Source organism: Hemiscyllium ocellatum, chromosome 33 (genome assembly GCF_020745735.1).
Source record: "Hemiscyllium ocellatum isolate sHemOce1 chromosome 33, sHemOce1.pat.X.cur, whole genome shotgun sequence".
Lineage (NCBI taxonomy): Eukaryota > Metazoa > Chordata > Chondrichthyes > Orectolobiformes > Hemiscylliidae > Hemiscyllium > Hemiscyllium ocellatum.
Genome location: NC_083433.1, coordinates 22,264,003 through 22,282,507, shown reverse-complemented (window position 1 = coordinate 22,282,507; position 18,505 = coordinate 22,264,003). Strand labels below are relative to the sequence as shown.

At 43.9% G+C, this 18,505-nt stretch overlaps 1 protein-coding gene across 2 annotated transcripts in view; it reads left to right on the top strand.

Moving 5' to 3' along the window:
* zc3h7bb (zinc finger CCCH-type containing 7Bb) overlaps positions 1-18,505 on the top strand; it is an 86,683-nt gene that overhangs the window by 41,581 nt on the left and 26,597 nt on the right. For both annotated transcript variants that reach the window (XM_060849659.1, XM_060849658.1), the window contains 6 exons: positions 555-723; positions 1,906-2,067; positions 5,018-5,223; positions 7,001-7,101; positions 11,933-12,114; positions 14,559-14,635. In XM_060849659.1, the coding sequence (XP_060705642.1) occupies positions 555-723; positions 1,906-2,067; positions 5,018-5,223; positions 7,001-7,101; positions 11,933-12,114; positions 14,559-14,635 (897 nt within the window). The remainder of the gene's footprint in view (positions 1-554; positions 724-1,905; positions 2,068-5,017; positions 5,224-7,000; positions 7,102-11,932; positions 12,115-14,558; positions 14,636-18,505) is intronic.

Genomic DNA, 18,505 nt, shown 5'->3' with positions numbered 1-18,505 from the left:
ATGTAACCTTTGTTACAAATGTCAACTATTTCTTGTTTAATGCTCTCTCCCGCAGTATAGCTACTGTTAGGAGTTGAGATAGTGATTGAGGTGCTGAAGCCAACCAAATTGGACATTGCACATTTGGATTTCTGATCTGTGCTGGGTTAGCTGAAGGCAACTGAAGCAACACTTAGAGGTGCTGATCTGATCTGTCTTCAACAAAACAAATAAGCTAAGTGTTCGACTCCCAATTCCAGAACCCGGAATACCTGGTGGAATGTACACTTCTGTGAATGATGGGATCAGAATTTTTCTGCAATGCATCCCGCAGTTTGAATGGTATGGGACATCATTGTTGAAGCTCTCATGCAAGTAATGATCGCGGTGTGAACTATTGGAGACCAACAGACACCCACTGGAATACAGTCCATCATGGAGGCAGTGCTTCAGGGCTGGGGTGGTTGATAATTGACAAGGGTTTTTCTAAAACCAATACGATCATCCATCTAGTGAAGTGATCAAAACTTTTGTTCTATCCATGACTGCTGTCTCCTCCTCATTTTGTTTGGCAGGGTAAGCAATCCAACAGCCTGTCCTCCTTGAGCAGTTCCTCAACTTACCTCGGACTTGTGCGAGGAGACAATGGGTTGTCCCTGTCATCATCATCACCACTGACAAAGAACCCACTCAGTGACACACATGACCTGCGCCAGGCTTGCAACAGCTGCTTCATTAAAATAGGTAAAGGAACATTGCGGCTTGAATCAGGGATCTGGTTTCAATTCCAACTTCGGGCGACTGTCTGTGGGGAGTTTGCACATTTTTCCCCTTGTCTGCCGGTGGGTTTCTTCTGGCTGCTCCGGTTTCCTCCCACAGACCCAAGGATGTGCAGATTGACCAGGCTAAGTTGCCCATAGTTCCAAGGATGTGCAGGCTAGGTGGGTTAGCCATGGGAAATGCAGCATTACAGGAATAATGGATCTGAGTGGGAGGCTGTTCAGAGGGTCGGTGTGGGCTCAGTTGGCTGAATGGCCTTTTCTCTACTGTAGGGATTCTGTGATCTGTGAATCTAAACAACTCCTTGTGGCTACTGTGCTCAAGGTGGTGAACTATCCTCTTGTCATTGTCTGCTACGGACAGGGTTCACGAGAACTTGACAATTAGGCGAAGGAATAAGATCCCTTGAACCATTCAGTAAGATCATGGCGGATCTGACTGTGGCCTCAACTCCACTTTCCTGTTGGCCATCCATTTAAATGCAGCCATTTGAGCTGAGCAGCGGTCTTTTCTGACAATTTTGAGTGTCCACCGCTCCTCGGACTAGGAGTGAAACCGGTCACAGCAGGGAAATCAAAGAGGTCTCTGAATACCGGTTTGCCAGCACCATGTACCTAATGATAGGAAGATAACCATTTTCCTGGCTGTAATTGGGAGTTCTTACAAGCTAGCTGTGCAACAGAGTCATGAGGTGTATGTATTTTTTTTAAGCTATTGATCATGTCATAGAAGAAGGTGTCGATTGGGCAGCTTTCTGGGGCTGGTAAAAGGGTCGTTTCACTTTAGATTACTCAGAAGTCTCCCTTTGAGATTATTAGAGAGTAGTAGCAGGCAGAAACTGGCACAGTTTATATGAGTATGGGAAGTGAGTAGAGGATAATCTGTTTGAAGTCAACTGTCATAGCCAGATATGACTGTATTGACCTCAGTACGAGCAGTTCATAAGAGACTTGATTCCCTAGATGAAAGCAGAGGACAACATTGGCATCGTGAAAGCAGCAAGGGTATTAGAATTCAGTGAATGCATTGACTAGGGAGGGTGGGGGCAGCCAGGAACCAATCCCCATAAAAATAATTTGCTTATTCCAGTTTCTCTGTCATGACTCATGCGTAAGTGTTTTCTCCTCTGGTGTTTTGCTCTTTCAGGCATTAAAGCATTAGATTATAATTATAACCCTGACCTGGATCACAAGTGTAAGAAGGATATATTGATTGGAAGATTGAAAAGTTCAGCGGATACACGGTGGAAGAAAATCAGGCCTCGGCCTACCAAGAATAATTATGGGGGACCGTATTACATTTGTAAAGGTGTGTGAAGGTGCACATTACTTTGTATCACTCATTACTCAAACTACATGAAAGTTCCATAAGTGTGGTCACTAATAAATCCAGCAGAGAATTCAGGAGAAATATCTTTATATTTAGTATGTGCAACTCACTACCACAAGAAGTGGTTGAGGTGGTTAATAGGTAATGACGCGGTTAGCACTACTGTCTCACAGCACCAGTGTGCCAGGTTCAATTCCAACCTTGGGCAACTGTCTGTGTGGAGTTTGCACATTCTCCCTGTGTCTGCGTGGGCTTCCTCCTGGTGCTCCGGTTTCTTCCCACAGTCTAAAGATGTGCAGGTCAGGTAAATTGGTCATGCTAAATTGCCCATAGTGATAGGTGCATTAGTCAGAGGGAAGTGGGTCTTGGTGGGTAACTCTTCGGAGGGTTGGTGTGGACTGGTTGGGCTGAAGGGCCTGTTTCCCCACTGTTGGGTATCTAATCTAATCTAATCTATGTGGAAAACTAGAGAGACACTAGGGAAGAAGCTCTTTTTTAGGGTGCACATGTACAGAGGTTCACCAAGACAATTGCTGTTAAATGATGAGGCAGTGACCTACTGGTATTATCACAGATAATTAATCCAAAAACTCAGCTAATGTTCTGGGGACCTGGGTTCATATTCTGCCATTGTAGATGGTGAAATTTGAAGTCAATAAAGACCCTGGAATTAAAGGTCTGATGATTACCATGAAACCATTGTGGATTGTCAGATAAACTGATCTGGTTCACTAATGTCCTTTTAGGGAAGGAAACTGCAGTCTGGGCCTACATGTGACTCCAGACCCAAAGCAATGTTGTTGACTCTAAAATACCCTCTGGGCAGTTAGGAATGGGCAATAAATACCACCTGGCCAGACATAACTACACCCCGTGAGTGAATAAAAAAATTCACATTGGTGGCCGATTACAGGACCTGCCCGATTTCTGTTGTTGTTCTTTGAGGACATTAACACTGCCTGAGATGACCTGAGGTGTGAGATCACCCCCTTATATTTCTTTTAATCTCCCTGTTCAGCCATATTTTAACTACCTCCGAGACAGGTGGGACTTGAATCTGGATCTTCTGGCCCACAGGTAGGGATACTACCACTGTGCCACAAGATCACAAGAAACTGGGAGAGGGATTCAGCTGGTGTCTTTGAAAATTTGATGACCCTGAATCAAGATTCATCTGTATAAATTGAACATGAGGACAAGGTGTCAGCTGTGGCTCTCTGTCTCTGAGCTAGAAGTCCATTGGTTTAAGTCTCACAAAACCTAGGCTATGGGGAGATGATGACTTAGTTGGATTGTCACTAGATAACTAATCCAGAGACATAGACATGTGCTCTGTATTCAGGTCCCTAGCATGGTGGTTGGTGTAAATTAAATTCAGTTTCTAAATTTGAAGTTGAAAGCTGCTTAATCTTATTAATGATGATCATGAAACTGTCATTGATCTGTTTTATGACAGTCTGGCCCTTTAGGGAAGGAAATCTGCTGTCCTTGGCTGGTCTAGCATAAATGTGACTCCAGACCCAGCGCCAAGTGGATGACCATCATATTCAGTTTGTTGGCACAATGGTTACCACTGCTGCCTCAAAGTACGAGGGACCTGGATATGATTCAGCCTCGGGCACCTGTCTGTGAAGTTTGCACATTCTCCCCGTGACTGCATGGGTTTCCTCTGGGTGTTCTGATTTTCTCCCACAGTCCAAAGACGTGCAGGTTAGGTGGATTGGCCAAGCTAAAAATTGCATTGTAATGTCCAGGGTCGTGCAGGTTTGGTTGGTTAGCCATGATAAAAAACTGTGTGTGGGGTTACAGAGATGGGCTGGATTTGAGTGGGATGCTCGTTGGAAGGTTGGTGCAGACTCAGTGGCATTGTAGGGATTCTGTGAATTATACCACACTAGATGGGCTGCAGCGGTTCAAAAGATTACCTTCTCAGGGTAACAGATGCCACTAATGTTTACATCCCATGAAAGATCAATAAAGAAAAATATTTTTGGTGAAGTACTGAATGGGTGCTGGACTGTTGGAGATACATCTTTCAGATAAGCTGTTGCCATCTGCCCACTTAGGTTGACATGGACCAGACCAAACCCCCCCACCTCAAAATATATTAAGAAGGTAGCCTTGACTGTAACATTTTCTTATTTTAAATGTAAATGTAATGTGTTGTGCTCCGTTTGCAACTGAGTTGGTAAAACCCCTTGATGTTAAGCGAAACCCAATTTATTCAAATATAATTATTCAAAATATGACAAAAGAAAGAGGAACTTGGAATAACTTAACTCATCGAAAAACTTAACAGAATAATAGATTATTTTACTACTAACCAGTAACTGTTCCAGTATAGTAACATCCCATAAATACACCCTTAGCAGAGGCAAATTCAGAAGACAGATTGTCTCACATGCAGTTCTCCAATCCAGGAGGAAAGAACATCAAAAATCAAAGGAATTCAGAGAGAGAGAGACAGAGACAGAGAGAGAACTCCAGCTTCCAGCTGTAGCAAAGAGAGATGTGGCAACTTTTCACTTCATCAGGACTCCACCAGCAACTGCTGAAAGCTAAAGATCCTGGTTTTGTTGGAGTTTGACCACACCCATTCAGGCTGCTTCTATTGTTCCAATTTAAAAATAAAATCCAAGCATTCACAAGTTGTTGCAAAGGCCCATCTGGTTCATTAATATTATTTAGAGAAATAAGTCTGTCATCCTTATCCATTCTAGCCCAGATGAGAAACAGATCCACTGCAATGTGGTTGACCATTAATTTCCCTCTTGACAATAATGCTGGCTCAACCAGCGATGCTGACATCCCATGAATAATTTTTTGAAAGATCAGCAAGGTGATGGAGAGCAAAGGAAAGGGACCAGGTTTAAAATGCACAGTGGTTTCCAATCATAAAGGTGATGTTTTTCATTTTATTTATCCACAGATATTGCAAGTAAAGAAGATTGCAAATACGGGGACCAGTGTACATTTGCTTATTGCCAGGAGGAGATAGATGTTTGGACTTTGGAGCGTAAAGGAGCCATAAACCGTGAGCTGCTCTTTGATCCCCTGGGGGGTGACACAAGAGGTGGCCTCACAGTAGCTAAACTGCTGAAGGAACATCTTGGCTGCTTCATGTTCCTTTGTGAGGTGAGATGGCCTAATGTACCCTAGATGTCCTGCAATGGCAGTGCCTCCTCAGATCAGGCCTGCAGCTGTCTCCGCTTTATTGACACAGCAATGTTAAAATCCTCATCCTTACCACCAGGGCCTTACCCCTACCAATTTAACTTCCTCCATCCCCAAAGTCTTCAAATTCTGACGAATCTCAGATTTCAATCGCTCCAACATCAGGGCCAGGGAGACAAATCACGTGGGGATCCTGGTGCAATCCCTGCATCCAGCTGCCACTGCCTCCTTTCAACCCCAGGCAGCTTCTGTTGAGGGATTTTACACTGTGGTTTAGATACAATAGAACTATGCAGCACAGAAAGATGGTACTCAGTAAGCCTGCGCAGATTATTTTGAAGAGAGATCCAGTCAGTTGTACAACCACCTCCTTGGTACCATATCTTTTAATTTTTCCTTCTAGTATAAGGAGCTACAAGGAGAGGCTAGAAAAATGTGGATTGTTTTCCCTGGAGCGGCAGAGGCTGAAGGATGCTTGATAGAAGTCTATAAAATTATGAGTACATAGATAGGGTTAACAATCAGAATTTTTTTTCCCAGCATTAAAACATCTAAAATTAGGGTGGGCATGCATTTAAGGTGAGAAGGGAAATTCAAAGGAGCTGTGAGTGGTAGGAGTCTGTAACACGCTGCCAAGGGTGGTGATAGAGGCACATAGATAGGGATACTTAAGAGACTTTTAGATAAGCACATGAATATGCAAAGAATGGCAGTATACAGACCAAGGGAAGGCAGAAGGGATAAGTTTAATGTGGCATCATGTTCAACACAGCATCATGGGCCGTCCTCCCATTTCCTTTTGAGTAACTCAGTATCGGGGAGGGAATGTGTTCCACATTCTGTTCACCGTTTGTGTAAAAGTTTCATCTTGTATCACCTCTTGTTCTTTTGCCAGTCAATTTAAAAGAAGTTGAATCTGGGTCATCTGATAAGAGATCATTGAGCTGTTGGAAACAGTTTCTAATTATTCTATTTAAGCTCATTGTGATTTTATTCATCTCCATCAAACTGCACCTTGGCTTCTTGGCTGTTAGGTGATCAATGTTAGCTTTTCTGTCACCCATCATTCCTCGGGCTATTCCAGTATATCTCTTCTGACCTCTCTATAATCCTTATGCTGCTTTGAATCAGAAACCATAGTCACAGTGGAGTTGAACTATTTTATATAAGTTCAGCAAAACTTCTTCATTTTTGTGCTGTTAATGAAGTCCATTGAAAGCTCAGTTTCAGTACATCTAGCACCATGTACACACTCCTCTCTTTAGCCGTGATAGCTGCACTTTCTGCCTCCAGGGCCCTATGTCCTTGAATTCCTTTTGCTAACCTGCCCATCTCTCCCTATATCTTCTTTTAAGATACTCCTGAAAAATGTACCTCTTTGAATGATCATCAGTCTTGGTATCTTCATCAGGGTCTTCAAAATGTTCTTTATAGTTGGGGCTGTTCTAAGTATACTTCTCTAATGATCATTGGAAACTCTGGAAATCCCAGGTTCAATCCCAGATCTCTGCTCCAAAACTAGGGAGTCAGGATTGCTGTCTGTTGGAGACCGCATGCAAGAATCACATTATATATTCAATCCAAGTTGCCTTTTCTGATTCTTGACCTCAACTTCAAGTCCTTAAACCAGTAGCCATCAAGTTTAAAGTGCACAACATTCTGTATCCTTCTCTCTTTTTTTCAAAATGGGTCATTCATGTCACTGTGTGTGAATCGCTGCCTTTACTTTCTATTGCAGGAATGTTTCGACAGTAAGCCCAGGTTAATAAGCAAGAAGGCTAAGGATGGCACATCACTCTGCTCTAATCCAGACGCAAAGCACAACTTCGAAGATAATAAGTGAGTACAAAAGCAAATGGAAGGAGCTCCTGAATGCTCTTGTGGGTTCAGGTAGCCCATTTTTAAACTGTAAGGACTGGCAGGTCCCAGGTCCAAACCCTGGTTTGTGTTGAGTCATACGATGACAGTCAAGGCAGTAAACATTGCATCGAAAATTGATGCAGAAGTAGGCCATTTGACCCTTCAAACCTGCTGTGTCATTCAATATGATCATGGCTGATCATCCGACCCTGTGCCCTGTTCTCCTTATACCCTTTGACCTCTTTAGCCCTAAGAATTATATCTGTCTCCTCCTTGAATACATTCAACTTTGGTTTCAACATCATAGTTTGGGAACCCCACACCGCCCAATTCTACCTCCCTCCTAAGATCCACAAACCTAACTATCCCGGCCGACCCATCATCTCAGCCTGCTGCTGTCCAACCGTACTCATCTCCACCTACCTCAATTCTGTCCTATCCCCCTCAGTCCAGGAACTTCCCACATACGTTTAGGACACCACCCACGCCGCCCTCCTCCTCCAAAACTTCCGTTTCCCCGGCCCCCAATGCCTCATCTTCACCATGGACATCCAATCCCTCTACACCTCCATCTGCTATGACCAGGGCGTCCAAGCCCTCCCTTTCTTTCTCTCCCAACGTCCCCACCAGTACCCTTCCACTGACACTCTCATTTGTTTGGCTGAACTGGTCCTCACCCTTACCGATTTCTCTTTCAAATCCTCCCACTTCCTCCTGACAAAAGGGATAGTCATGGGCACCCGCATGGACCCCAGCTATGCCTGTCTCTTTTTGGCCACGTAGAAGAGTCCATCTTCCGTAGTTATACTGGCACCACTCCCCATCTTTTCCTCAGCTACATTGATAACTGCAAAGGCGCCACCTTGTGCTCCCGCGAGGAGGTTGAGCAGTTCACCAATTTCACCAACACATTCCACTCTGACCTTAAATTCACCTGGACCAACTCTGACATTTCCCTCCCCTTTCTGGACCACTCCATCTCCATCAGTGGTGACCGACTCAACACTGGCATGGTTTACAAATCCACCAACTCCCACAGCTACCTGGACTACACCGCCTCCCACCCTACCTCCTGCAAAAATCCATCCCATATCTCCAATTCCTCCACCTCCGCTGTATCTGCTCCCAGGAGGACCAGTTCCACCACAGAACACACCAGATGGTCTTCTTTAGAGACTGTAATTTCCCCTCCCATGTGGTTGAAGATGCCCTCCATAGCATCTCATCCACGTCCTGCACCTCCACCTTCAAACTCCCACCCCTCCAACTGCAACAAGGACAGAACCGCCCTGGTCTTCACCTTCCACCCTACCAACCTTCGCATAAACCCCATCATCCGCCGACATTTCTGCCACATACAAACAAGCCCCACCACCAGGGATATACTTCCCTCCCCAGATCTATCCGCTTTCCACAAAGACTGTTCCCTCCGTGATTACCTGGTCGGGTCCACTCCCCCCCCACCCCCCCCCCCCCCCAACAACCCACCCCCCCCCCCCCCCCCCCCCCCCGGCACCTTCCCCTGCCACCGCAGGAATTGCAAAATCTGTGGCCACACCCCCTCACCTCCATCCAAGGCCCCAAAAGAGCCTTCCACATCCATCAAACTTTCACCTGTACATCCACAAATGTCATTTATTGTGTCCATTGCTCCTGACACGGTCTCCTTTACATTGGGGAGACTGGATGCCTCCTCGCAGAACACTTCAGGGAACATCTCCTGGACATCTGCACAAATCAACCCCACCGCCCCGTAGCTGAACATTTCAACTCCTTCTTGCACTCTGCCGAGGACATGCAGGTCCTGGGCCTCCTCCCTCACCATCCGACGCCTGGAGGAAGAATGCCTCATCTTCTACCTCAGAACCCTTCAACCCCAGTGCCTCATTTCCCCTCCCCCCACCTTACACCAGCTCCAAACTTCCAGCTCAGCACCATCCTCATGACCTATCCCACTTGTCAATCCTCCTTCCCACCTCTCCACTCTACCCTCATCTCTGACCTATCACCTTTACCCCTTCCACCATCCACCTATTGCACTCTCAGCTACCTGCTCCCCACTACCCCATTTATCTCTCCATCCCTGAGGTTTCCAGCCTCATTCCTGATGAAGGGCTCCTGCCCGAAACCTCGATTTTCCTGCTCCTCGGATGCTGCCTGACTTGCTGTGCTTTTCCAGCACCACTCTAAACTTGACTCTAATCTCCAGCATCTGCAGTACCCACTTTCACCTATTCAACCTTAGTGTCAACTGCTTTCCGTGCCAGAGAATTCCACGGGCTGACCACTTTCTGAGTGAATAAATTTCTCCTCATCTCAACCTGAAATGGCTTATGCTGGATATTTAAACTGTGACCCCTGGTTCTGAAACACCAGGTCATCAGGAACATTCATCCTGCCTTTACTTTGTTTAATCCTGTTAGAACTTTGTACTTTTCTATGACACCTGCCCTCATTCTTCAAAGCTCCAGTGAATTATAATCCTAACCAGGCCAGTCTCTCTGCATGCATAGTCCTACCATGCCAGGAGTCAGTCTGGTAAATCTTTGTTGCACTATGTCCAAAGCCACAACATCTTTCCTTGGATAAGGAAACTAAAGTAGCACACTCATGTTGTGGCTGTACAGGACATTGGATAGCTCACTTTTGAAATACTGCATTCACTTCTAGTCACCCTGCTGTAAGAAAATGTTGTGAAACTTGAAAGGGTGCAGAAAAGATTTAGAAGGATGTTGCTGAGGTTGGAGAGCTTGAGCTATAGGGAGAGGCTGAATAGGCTGGGACTACTTTCTCTGGGGCGTTAGAGGGTGAGGAGTGACCTTTATAAAGGTTTATAAAATCATGAGAGGCATAGATAGGGTGAAAAGCCAAGGTCTTTTTCCCAGGGTAGAGAATCCAAAACTAGAGGACATCAGTTTAAGTGAGAGGGGAAAGATTTAAAAGGGACCAAAGGGGTAACGTTTTCACACAAAATCTGGTGTGTGTATGGAATGAGCTGCAGGGGAGATGGCGGAGTCATTACAATTACAACATTTAAAAGTAATCTGGATGAGTACATGTATAGGAAGGGTTTAGAAGGATATGGGCCAAATGCTGGCAAATGGGACAAGATTAATCTAAAATATCTGGTTGGCAGGGACGAGTTGGACTGAAGAGCTGTACAGTTCTGTTACACTGTGGTTCTATTACAGAAGCTGGAATGCTGCATGTCTCATCAGTAAACGCAAGTTAGGAGATGAAAAATTAAAGGGCTTTGCTGCTCCTTAACTCACTGGCACATGATAACACTGGAAGAAAACACAATTGAGCTCTGGTACCATCTGTGATTGGATAGTTTGCTGTTATTCACCATCCAAGTTAATGTACAGACTGATAAAGTAGTGCAGCATAGAAGGATTTGGAGATGTCGGTGTTGGACTGGGGTGTACAAAGTTAAAAGTCACACAACACCAGGTTATAGTCCAACAGGTTTAATTGGAAGCACACTAGCTTTCGGAGCGCCACTCCTTCATCAGGTGATTGTGGAGTAACTAATTGTAAGGCACAGAATTTATAGCATTTACAGTGTGATGTAACTGAAATCATACATTGAAAAATACCTTGATTGTTGAGTCATTCATCTGTTCGAATACCGTGATAGTTTCACATCTTTCATGTGTAACATGAAACAGCATAGCAACAGCATAGAAAGAGGCCATTTGGTCCATCATGCTTGTTCCCTTTGAGGGAGATTTTCCAATTAGTTTCAGTCCCCATCTCTTTCCCCGTAGCCTGGCAGATCTTATCCTTTCAAGGAATCGTCCAAGTCTCACATGAATGTTGCCATTAAATGTGCTCTAATTCTATCAGGTAATGTGTACCAGATCATAACCACCCGTGTTTTTTCAAAAAATGTTTTAACGAGTCACCTCTGCTTTTTTGCAAATCAACTTGGTTTTTTATCCCCTGGTGACTGACCCTTCTGTGAGTGGAAATATTGTCTCCCTTTTAGCACTATTAAAACCCTTCAGAATGTTAAACATTACAATTTATTTTAACCTTCACTGCTCAAAGGAAAACAATCCAAGTTTCTTCAGTCTTTCCATAATTAAAGAACTGAAGTCACTCACACCTATTACCTTCTCAGTAAATCCCATCCACAACCTTTCTAAGACCTAGATATCCTTCCAAAACTGAATGCAATATTAAGGAACCAACCCAGAGTGAGTTATAAAGGTGTGGCACAACTTTGATTTTGTACGCTGTTCCATCTGGCAGGCATTTCTTCTGGCTGAAAATATTGGTAGGTTTTTGTTTGGGTCAAAATTATGGAATTAAGATAGGGAGGTGGGAGTTAAGATACAGAACTGACATGGTCTAATTGAGTGATGAAACAGGCTGAAGAAGCTGAATGTAGATCGAGAGTGTGATGCTGGAAAAGCACAGCAGGTCAGGCAGCATCCAACGTTTCAGGCATAAGCCCTGATGATTCTCCTGCTCCTCGGATGCTGCCTGATCTGCTGCGCTTTTCCAGCATCACACCCTCGACTCTGATTTCCAGCATCTGCAGTCCTCACTTTCTCCTACTGAAGAAGCTGAATGGCCTATTCCTGTTCCTGTGTTCTTAAAAAGAGATGAAATATTACCTTTTTTCTTAAATTCTGTTAGACAAGTATATTGAGCATTACCAAATAATTGGGTGATGAAGTTAAACTGCCAATCAGACAAAATCTAATTAAATGACACAACAGGCTCAAGGGGCCTGATGGAACAAAATTAGTTTTGAATTAGGTCTGTTGCTGAAACTTCACTATTCCCTGTGTGGTTTCAGGTGCTTGGTCCACATGCTGTGTGGCACAACCGTTAAGTACTCCAAGATCCGGCAGTACCAGGATCACTGCCAGTTTGATGTGTGCCGGCACGAAGTACGTTATGGGTGCCTACGGGAGGACAGCTGTAACTTCGCTCACAGTCTCATTGAGCTCAAGGTCTGGGTGATGCAACAGTGTTCAGGTACTTTAAAGGAAAGCCAAAGTGTGTTTTCATTCCACCTATTTTGCAAGGGTTCAATGTAGAGCGTAAAACTAGCTTTCAGAAAAGGCAGTTCATTTTATTGGTCTTCCCTGACTTAGCACTGAAAATTTGCAAGTGCTTGCCCACCAATTAGATTAGATTAGTTACAGTGTGGAAACAGGCCCTTCGGCCCAACAACTCCACAGCGACCCCCGCCGAAGCGCAACCCACCCATACCCCTGCATTTACCCATTCACCTAACACTACGGGCAATTTAGCATGGCCAATCCACCTAACCTGCACATCTTTGGATTGTGGGAGGAAACCGGAGGAAACCCACACAGACACGGGGAGAATGTGCAAACTCCACACAGAGAGTCGCCTGAGGGGGGAATTGAACCTGGGTCTCTAGCGCTGTGAGGCAGCAGTGCTAACCACTGTGCCACCATGCCACCCCCAGTCTACACTTTCACTTTGCCGGTGGTAGTTGAACCCTGATTATCCTCCGTTTATTCACTTCATTTGTGCACTAAGACTTTAAAGACACAAGGCTCTTAAACATTCTCAATTTTTGCAGCAGAATATTACACCGTGCTGTAAATGTTATAGAATTTTATTGTCACGTGAAATAATTACAGAAGTACATGAATAAAATGAAAAGTGCCTAATAGCAACATTCCCAGCACCACCTTAGAAACAAAGGTACCTAGATACAAAATCTTAGAACAAGTTGGAAAACTAAAGAAACAAAGTTAAAAGTTCAATGGGCTTTCTTAAGTGTTTAGCCATGCTGGGTTTGCGCTCCCTACAAGGGCTCGATTTTCTCCACTTTGACCTGCTGTGTGGGAGACCTCGGGCTGCCTGCTCTCGCTGCTGCTGTAAATGTAAATAAGGAGCCTGTGGTCTTCACGAGAATAACTTTTCCTATGCAAACCCTACATCTCAAGTGGTTTGCAAGATCTAGGCTGAACCATGGGCAGTCTTTTGTTCCTGCAATTCTGGGATCCTCCATTAGGTAGATATTACCAGCTCTTCTCTCCCTAGGTGGCTTAAGCAAATGAGCAAACTGTCCTTAACCCACCAGACCAATGGCCGACAGCTCCGACACCCAAAGCAGTAGCCAGGCATGAATGTAAGACGTCAGATATAGAATGCACTGGAGTATATTGCAAGCCAGTAGTATACCGACTTCCCCTTCTTTTCAAATACTTCCTTCATTCTTGCAAGGGATGTAGGCATCACTGACAAGGCCAGTATTTGTTGCCCATCCCTAATGGTCCTTAAACCAAGTTACCTCCCTAACCATTTCAGGGGGCGATTAAGAGTCAACCACATTGCTATGGTTCTTGAGTCACATGGAGACCAGACTGTGTAAGGACAACAGAGTTCCTTTCCTAAAGGACGTTAGTGATCCAAATGCATTTTTACAACAATTAACAATAGCTGTTATGGTCACCATCACTGAGGCTAACTTTACAATATCATAGAATCTGTACAGTGTGGAAGCAGGCCATTTGGCCCATCAAATCCACACTGACCCTCCAGAGACCATCTCACCCAGATTCACCGACCTACCCTGTAACCCTGCGTTTTCTATAGCCTGAACATCCCCGGATACAATGGGCAATTTAGCATGGCCAGTTCTCCTAATCTGCACATCTGGGTCCTCCTATAGTCCAAAGAGGAAATCCACACAGATATGGGCAGAACATGCAAACTCCACACAGTCACCCGAGGCTGGAATCGAACCTGGGTCCCTGGCACCATGAAGCAGCAATGCTGACCACTGAGAAACCATACCACCCTAAGTTCTGGTGTATTAATTCAAACTTAATTCTATCTGCTGCCTTAGTGGGATCTGATCCAAAAACAATATCCTGAACCTCAATATTTTGAGTAGAGAGACATTACCATTATGCTATCGTCTCCCCCTAAGGGTGGGATTGAAGTTTTGCTGTGATGTCTCTCATGATAAAACAGCTTACCAATGTTCATTCAAAAGCATAATGTCACTGACAACTATGAATCTGAAGGAAAAACTGGACATGTTGGAAATGCTCAGGCAGCCTCTGTAGAGAGTGAAACAGAGGTGAACTTTTCACCGGGACTGTTGATCAGAAGTTCTGTGTTCTAGCCTGTTCAGTTTTTATACCGATGCTTTTGGATAGGAGTTCCACATTAAGACTGGCCACTCACACAAGATGCCGGAAGATGTTCAGTTTTCACCTTCCAGCCAATGAAGCTTCAGGATTCCATGCAGCATTGTAGTGAAATAAAACAGAAAATGCTAAGAAAATCCAGTAGGTCAATCTGCATCTGTCGAGTGAAACAGAGTTAACACATCAGATGGGTAACCATTTACTGTTTTTGTTTCAGATTCCCAGCATCCACAGTATTTTGCTTTTGTCAGTATAGTAGCCCTGTTCTCCTGTGTTATCTTACAGAGATTACACACGAAGAGATTGTACGGGAGTCTGCGCAGCACTGCCTGAATGTGGAAACCAGTGCAAATCGAGCCCAGGTACATTGCAACCAATGATTAGGGTCAGAGGCAGGAAGCATTTTCTGGCCTGTTTGTTCTTGAAAACAACAACATTTAATATGGTACAACTCAAGCATTTTTAAACAAAATGTGACATTGAGCACTTAAGGAGATAGCTGGACTTGTTAGCCAAAGAAATAGGTTTAAGGAGCAACTTAAAGGAGAACAGAGAGAGAGAAAGGTTTCTGGTGGAAAGTGCAGAACTTGAATACAAAGCAACTCAGTCGTCAGTGCACGCATGTATTTGGAAAGGCAAGGACTGATGAGAGATAGTCAACATGGCTTTGTGCTTGGGAAATCATATCTCATGAACTTGATTGAGGTTTTTGAAGAGGTGGTAGACATGATTTTTATGGACTTCCGTAAGGTGTTGGACAAGGTTCGCCATTGGAGCCTGATTAGTAAGGTTAGATCTCATGGAATACAGGGAGATCTAGCCATTTACATACAGAACTGGCTCGAAGGTAGAAGACACAGGGTGATGATGGAGGATTGCCTTTCAGACTGGAGGCCTGTGACCAGTGGTGTGCCACAAGGATCGATGCTGGGTCCACTGCTTTTCATCATTTATGTAAATGATTTGGATATGAACATAGGAGGTATTGTTAGTAAGTTTGCAGATGACACCAATATCGGAGGTGTAGTGGACAGCAAAGAAGGTTACCTCAGAGTGCAATGGGATCTTGATCAGATAGGCCAGTGGGCTGAGAGGTGGCAGATAAATTTAATTTAGATAAATGTGAGGTGCTGCATTTTGGAAAAGCAAATCAGAGCGGGACTTGAACACTTAATGGTAAGGTCCGAGGGAGTGTTGCTGAACAAAAAGACTTTGGCGATACAGGTTCATAGTTCCTTGAAAGTGGAGTCGCAGGTAGATAGGATAGTGAAGTTGGCGTTTGGTATGCTTTCCTTTATTGATCAGAGCATTGAGTATAGGAGTTAGGAGGTCATGTTGCGGCTGTACAGGATTTTGGGCAGGCTACTTTTAGAATAATGCGTGCAGTTCTGGTTTCCTTCCTATCAGAAGGATGTTGTGAAACTTGAAAGGGTTCAGAAAAGATTGAAGGATGTTGCCAGGGTTGGAGGGTTTAAGCTATAGGGAGAGGTTGAATAGGCTGTGGCTGTTTTCCCTGGAGCGTTGGAGACTGAGGGGTGACCTTATAGAGGTTTATAAAATTATGAGGGGCATAGATAGGGTAAATAGACGAAGCCATTTCCTTGGGGTGGGGGAAGTCAAGAACTAGAGGGCATAAGTTTAGGATGAGAGGGGAAAGATATAAAAGGGACCTAGGGGACAACTTTTCACATAGAGAATGATGCGTGTATGGAATGAGCTGCCAGAGGAAGTGGTGGAGGCTAGTACAATTATAACATTTAAAGACATCTGGATGGATATGAATATGAAGGGTTTAGAGGGATATCTAAAATGCTGGCAAATGGGACAAGATTAGGTTAGGATATCTGGTCGGCATGGATGAGTTGAACTGAAGGGTCTGTTTCTGTGCTGTACATCTCTATGACTAAATGAAAACTGGGGCATGCACAAGACCCACAAACTATTTATAAGATCCTAAAATAATGTATTAGTGAAATCTGAGAATTGAGCAATCATCGCTTGATAGTATCAAACTTGATTGTTGGAATATGCTTATGCTATGCTTACTAGAAGTTACATATACTCGTATGCAAGGAGCTGTCCTCTGCAGGATGAAGGATTATGCCTGACCATTGAACCTTTTTTTTAATTAGCCAATAGCGTGATGGGTTACAGCTCCTTCCTGCAATTTCCATGGCGATACTTTGATCAATCAGTCAGCTTTCCAACCAGTCAGCACCCTTCATTTTGTACAGTATAAAATATTGCTCCCTTTGAAAGTTGGTATTCATGCATCTGGCCTGACCATTGCAAGAAAAAAGGTTTAACAGCATGTCTCCTTTTCTCATCAACTCAACAACAAGTCAAGACATTTTATCAGTTCACAACTTGCTGATCCTCAGTCCCAATACTCGGAATAGCCAATTCCTAACTCCTCACTCCTTGCTCTTTGACAATCCTCCACACAAGGGAATCGGGCAGTATCATCAATATCACGTTCAAATGTTTGCAACATTTCTCCAGCTGCTGCTCAAACTATATGAAATAAATAAACGTACTATGAAGAAGCTTAATATTAATTCATATTCATTGACCTTGTGAAATCTGGTTTGGGATTTATATAAGCAATTAATTTTGCTGCTGTTTTCTGACACATGTACATTTTGTATTGATTTTGCAAGGCATTTTGTTTGCTGTTTAAGGGAATGAGTGCCATCTGCTCCTTATTCTCCTGACAAATTTCTCCCTGTCCCACACATAACCTGTACTCAATATGGCCATTGCTTCTCCCAGGTCTCCATCAATGCTGCATGGTTGTAATGTAAGTAAAGTGTGAACCCACAAATTCCAATTCTAGAATTACTTACTGAGTTTGCAGCACAAAGATAGGCCACTCAGCAGTACTGGTCTGTGCTGGTGCAGTGCATGCTGTCAGTGTAACCTGCCCGCCCTTCCTTCCTTGTTTGTTTATCCAGTTTCTCCTTCAGTATGTACTGGCTAATCATCACAAACATGACATCTGTCCACATTTTCTGGCAAATATTTCTCCTGAATTTCTTATTCAATTTGTTGTAATTGTTTATGACCCTGATTTTCTGGCCTCTCCTGCAAGTGGATATTGATTCTTTGTCACTCTTTAAAAGCTCCCCCAGGTCATCTTTCAGACTATTGTTCTCTAGAGAAAGTCTCTGCAGTTTGTTTAATTTTTTGTGAAAGATGTAAAATTTCCATTCTGGCATTCACCACTAATTTGGATGTTCTCCAGAACCACTATATTCCTTTCATAATGTGGAGACCAGAACAGTTTATAGAATGTTAAGTAGGGGTAACCCAAGGTTCAATACTCATTTAATGTCACTTCTCTGCCTTTCAGTTCTATCCTCTAGAGGTGAGTGTAGGTGCTCTACTTCCCTTTTAGATGGTCTGATTAATCTTTGTTCACTCTTTCTGATTTGTCTTTTCATATTTCTAGATCATTTATCTACTGTATCATTTACACCCAGGATGGCGTTTTGCACTCCTCCTGGCTAGTAGGCCAGGCTGTTTTGTGAAGTAAAATTGGGTGCCATGGTGGTGACAGTGCCCATTGCCCATCTGCCCTCTGACAGTATTTGATCAGCAGGAGAGGAGACTCAACGAGCCAATCTCCCTTTAAACCGACTGAGCCATTAATTAGCCACTTAAAGATTTCCTCCAGCCTACAGTGGTCTTTTACCAATGGTAAGGGAGCCAAGGGCGAAAGCAGCCACCTTATGGGCTGATTGTTTCACGTACTGTGGTTGCTCTTTCTGGTGAGACCACATTCCATGTAAGAATACAGGTCACAAGTTGACCATGTGCTACCTCATCAAAAGTAGGTGAAAATCCAGATATATAACCTCCACTGCTCCCCTTTCAGTAAAGCATGCAAGGAATTCATTACAGCTAGTCAAGCCCGACATTTCCTTTCTTATTCCATGTTAAAAATTCTCCACTATATTTTCTGTGTTTTGGATGTTTATACAAATATACACATACTCCAATCTCCCTCATATATCATACATATTTATATCCCTCCAGGCTTATCTCATCAACACCTACAGATTGATTACTGTCTCTCATACACAGTATCTGATGTGCACCCTTACTTGTATTGCTTTCTCAATTCCTGCTTTGCACAGTAGACCACAGAGCCACATTGTAGCCAGGCCAGTTATTTTCGTCGCCATGTCACATACCCTGTTGCCTGTCTTTTAAAGACCAGAGGCCAGTCC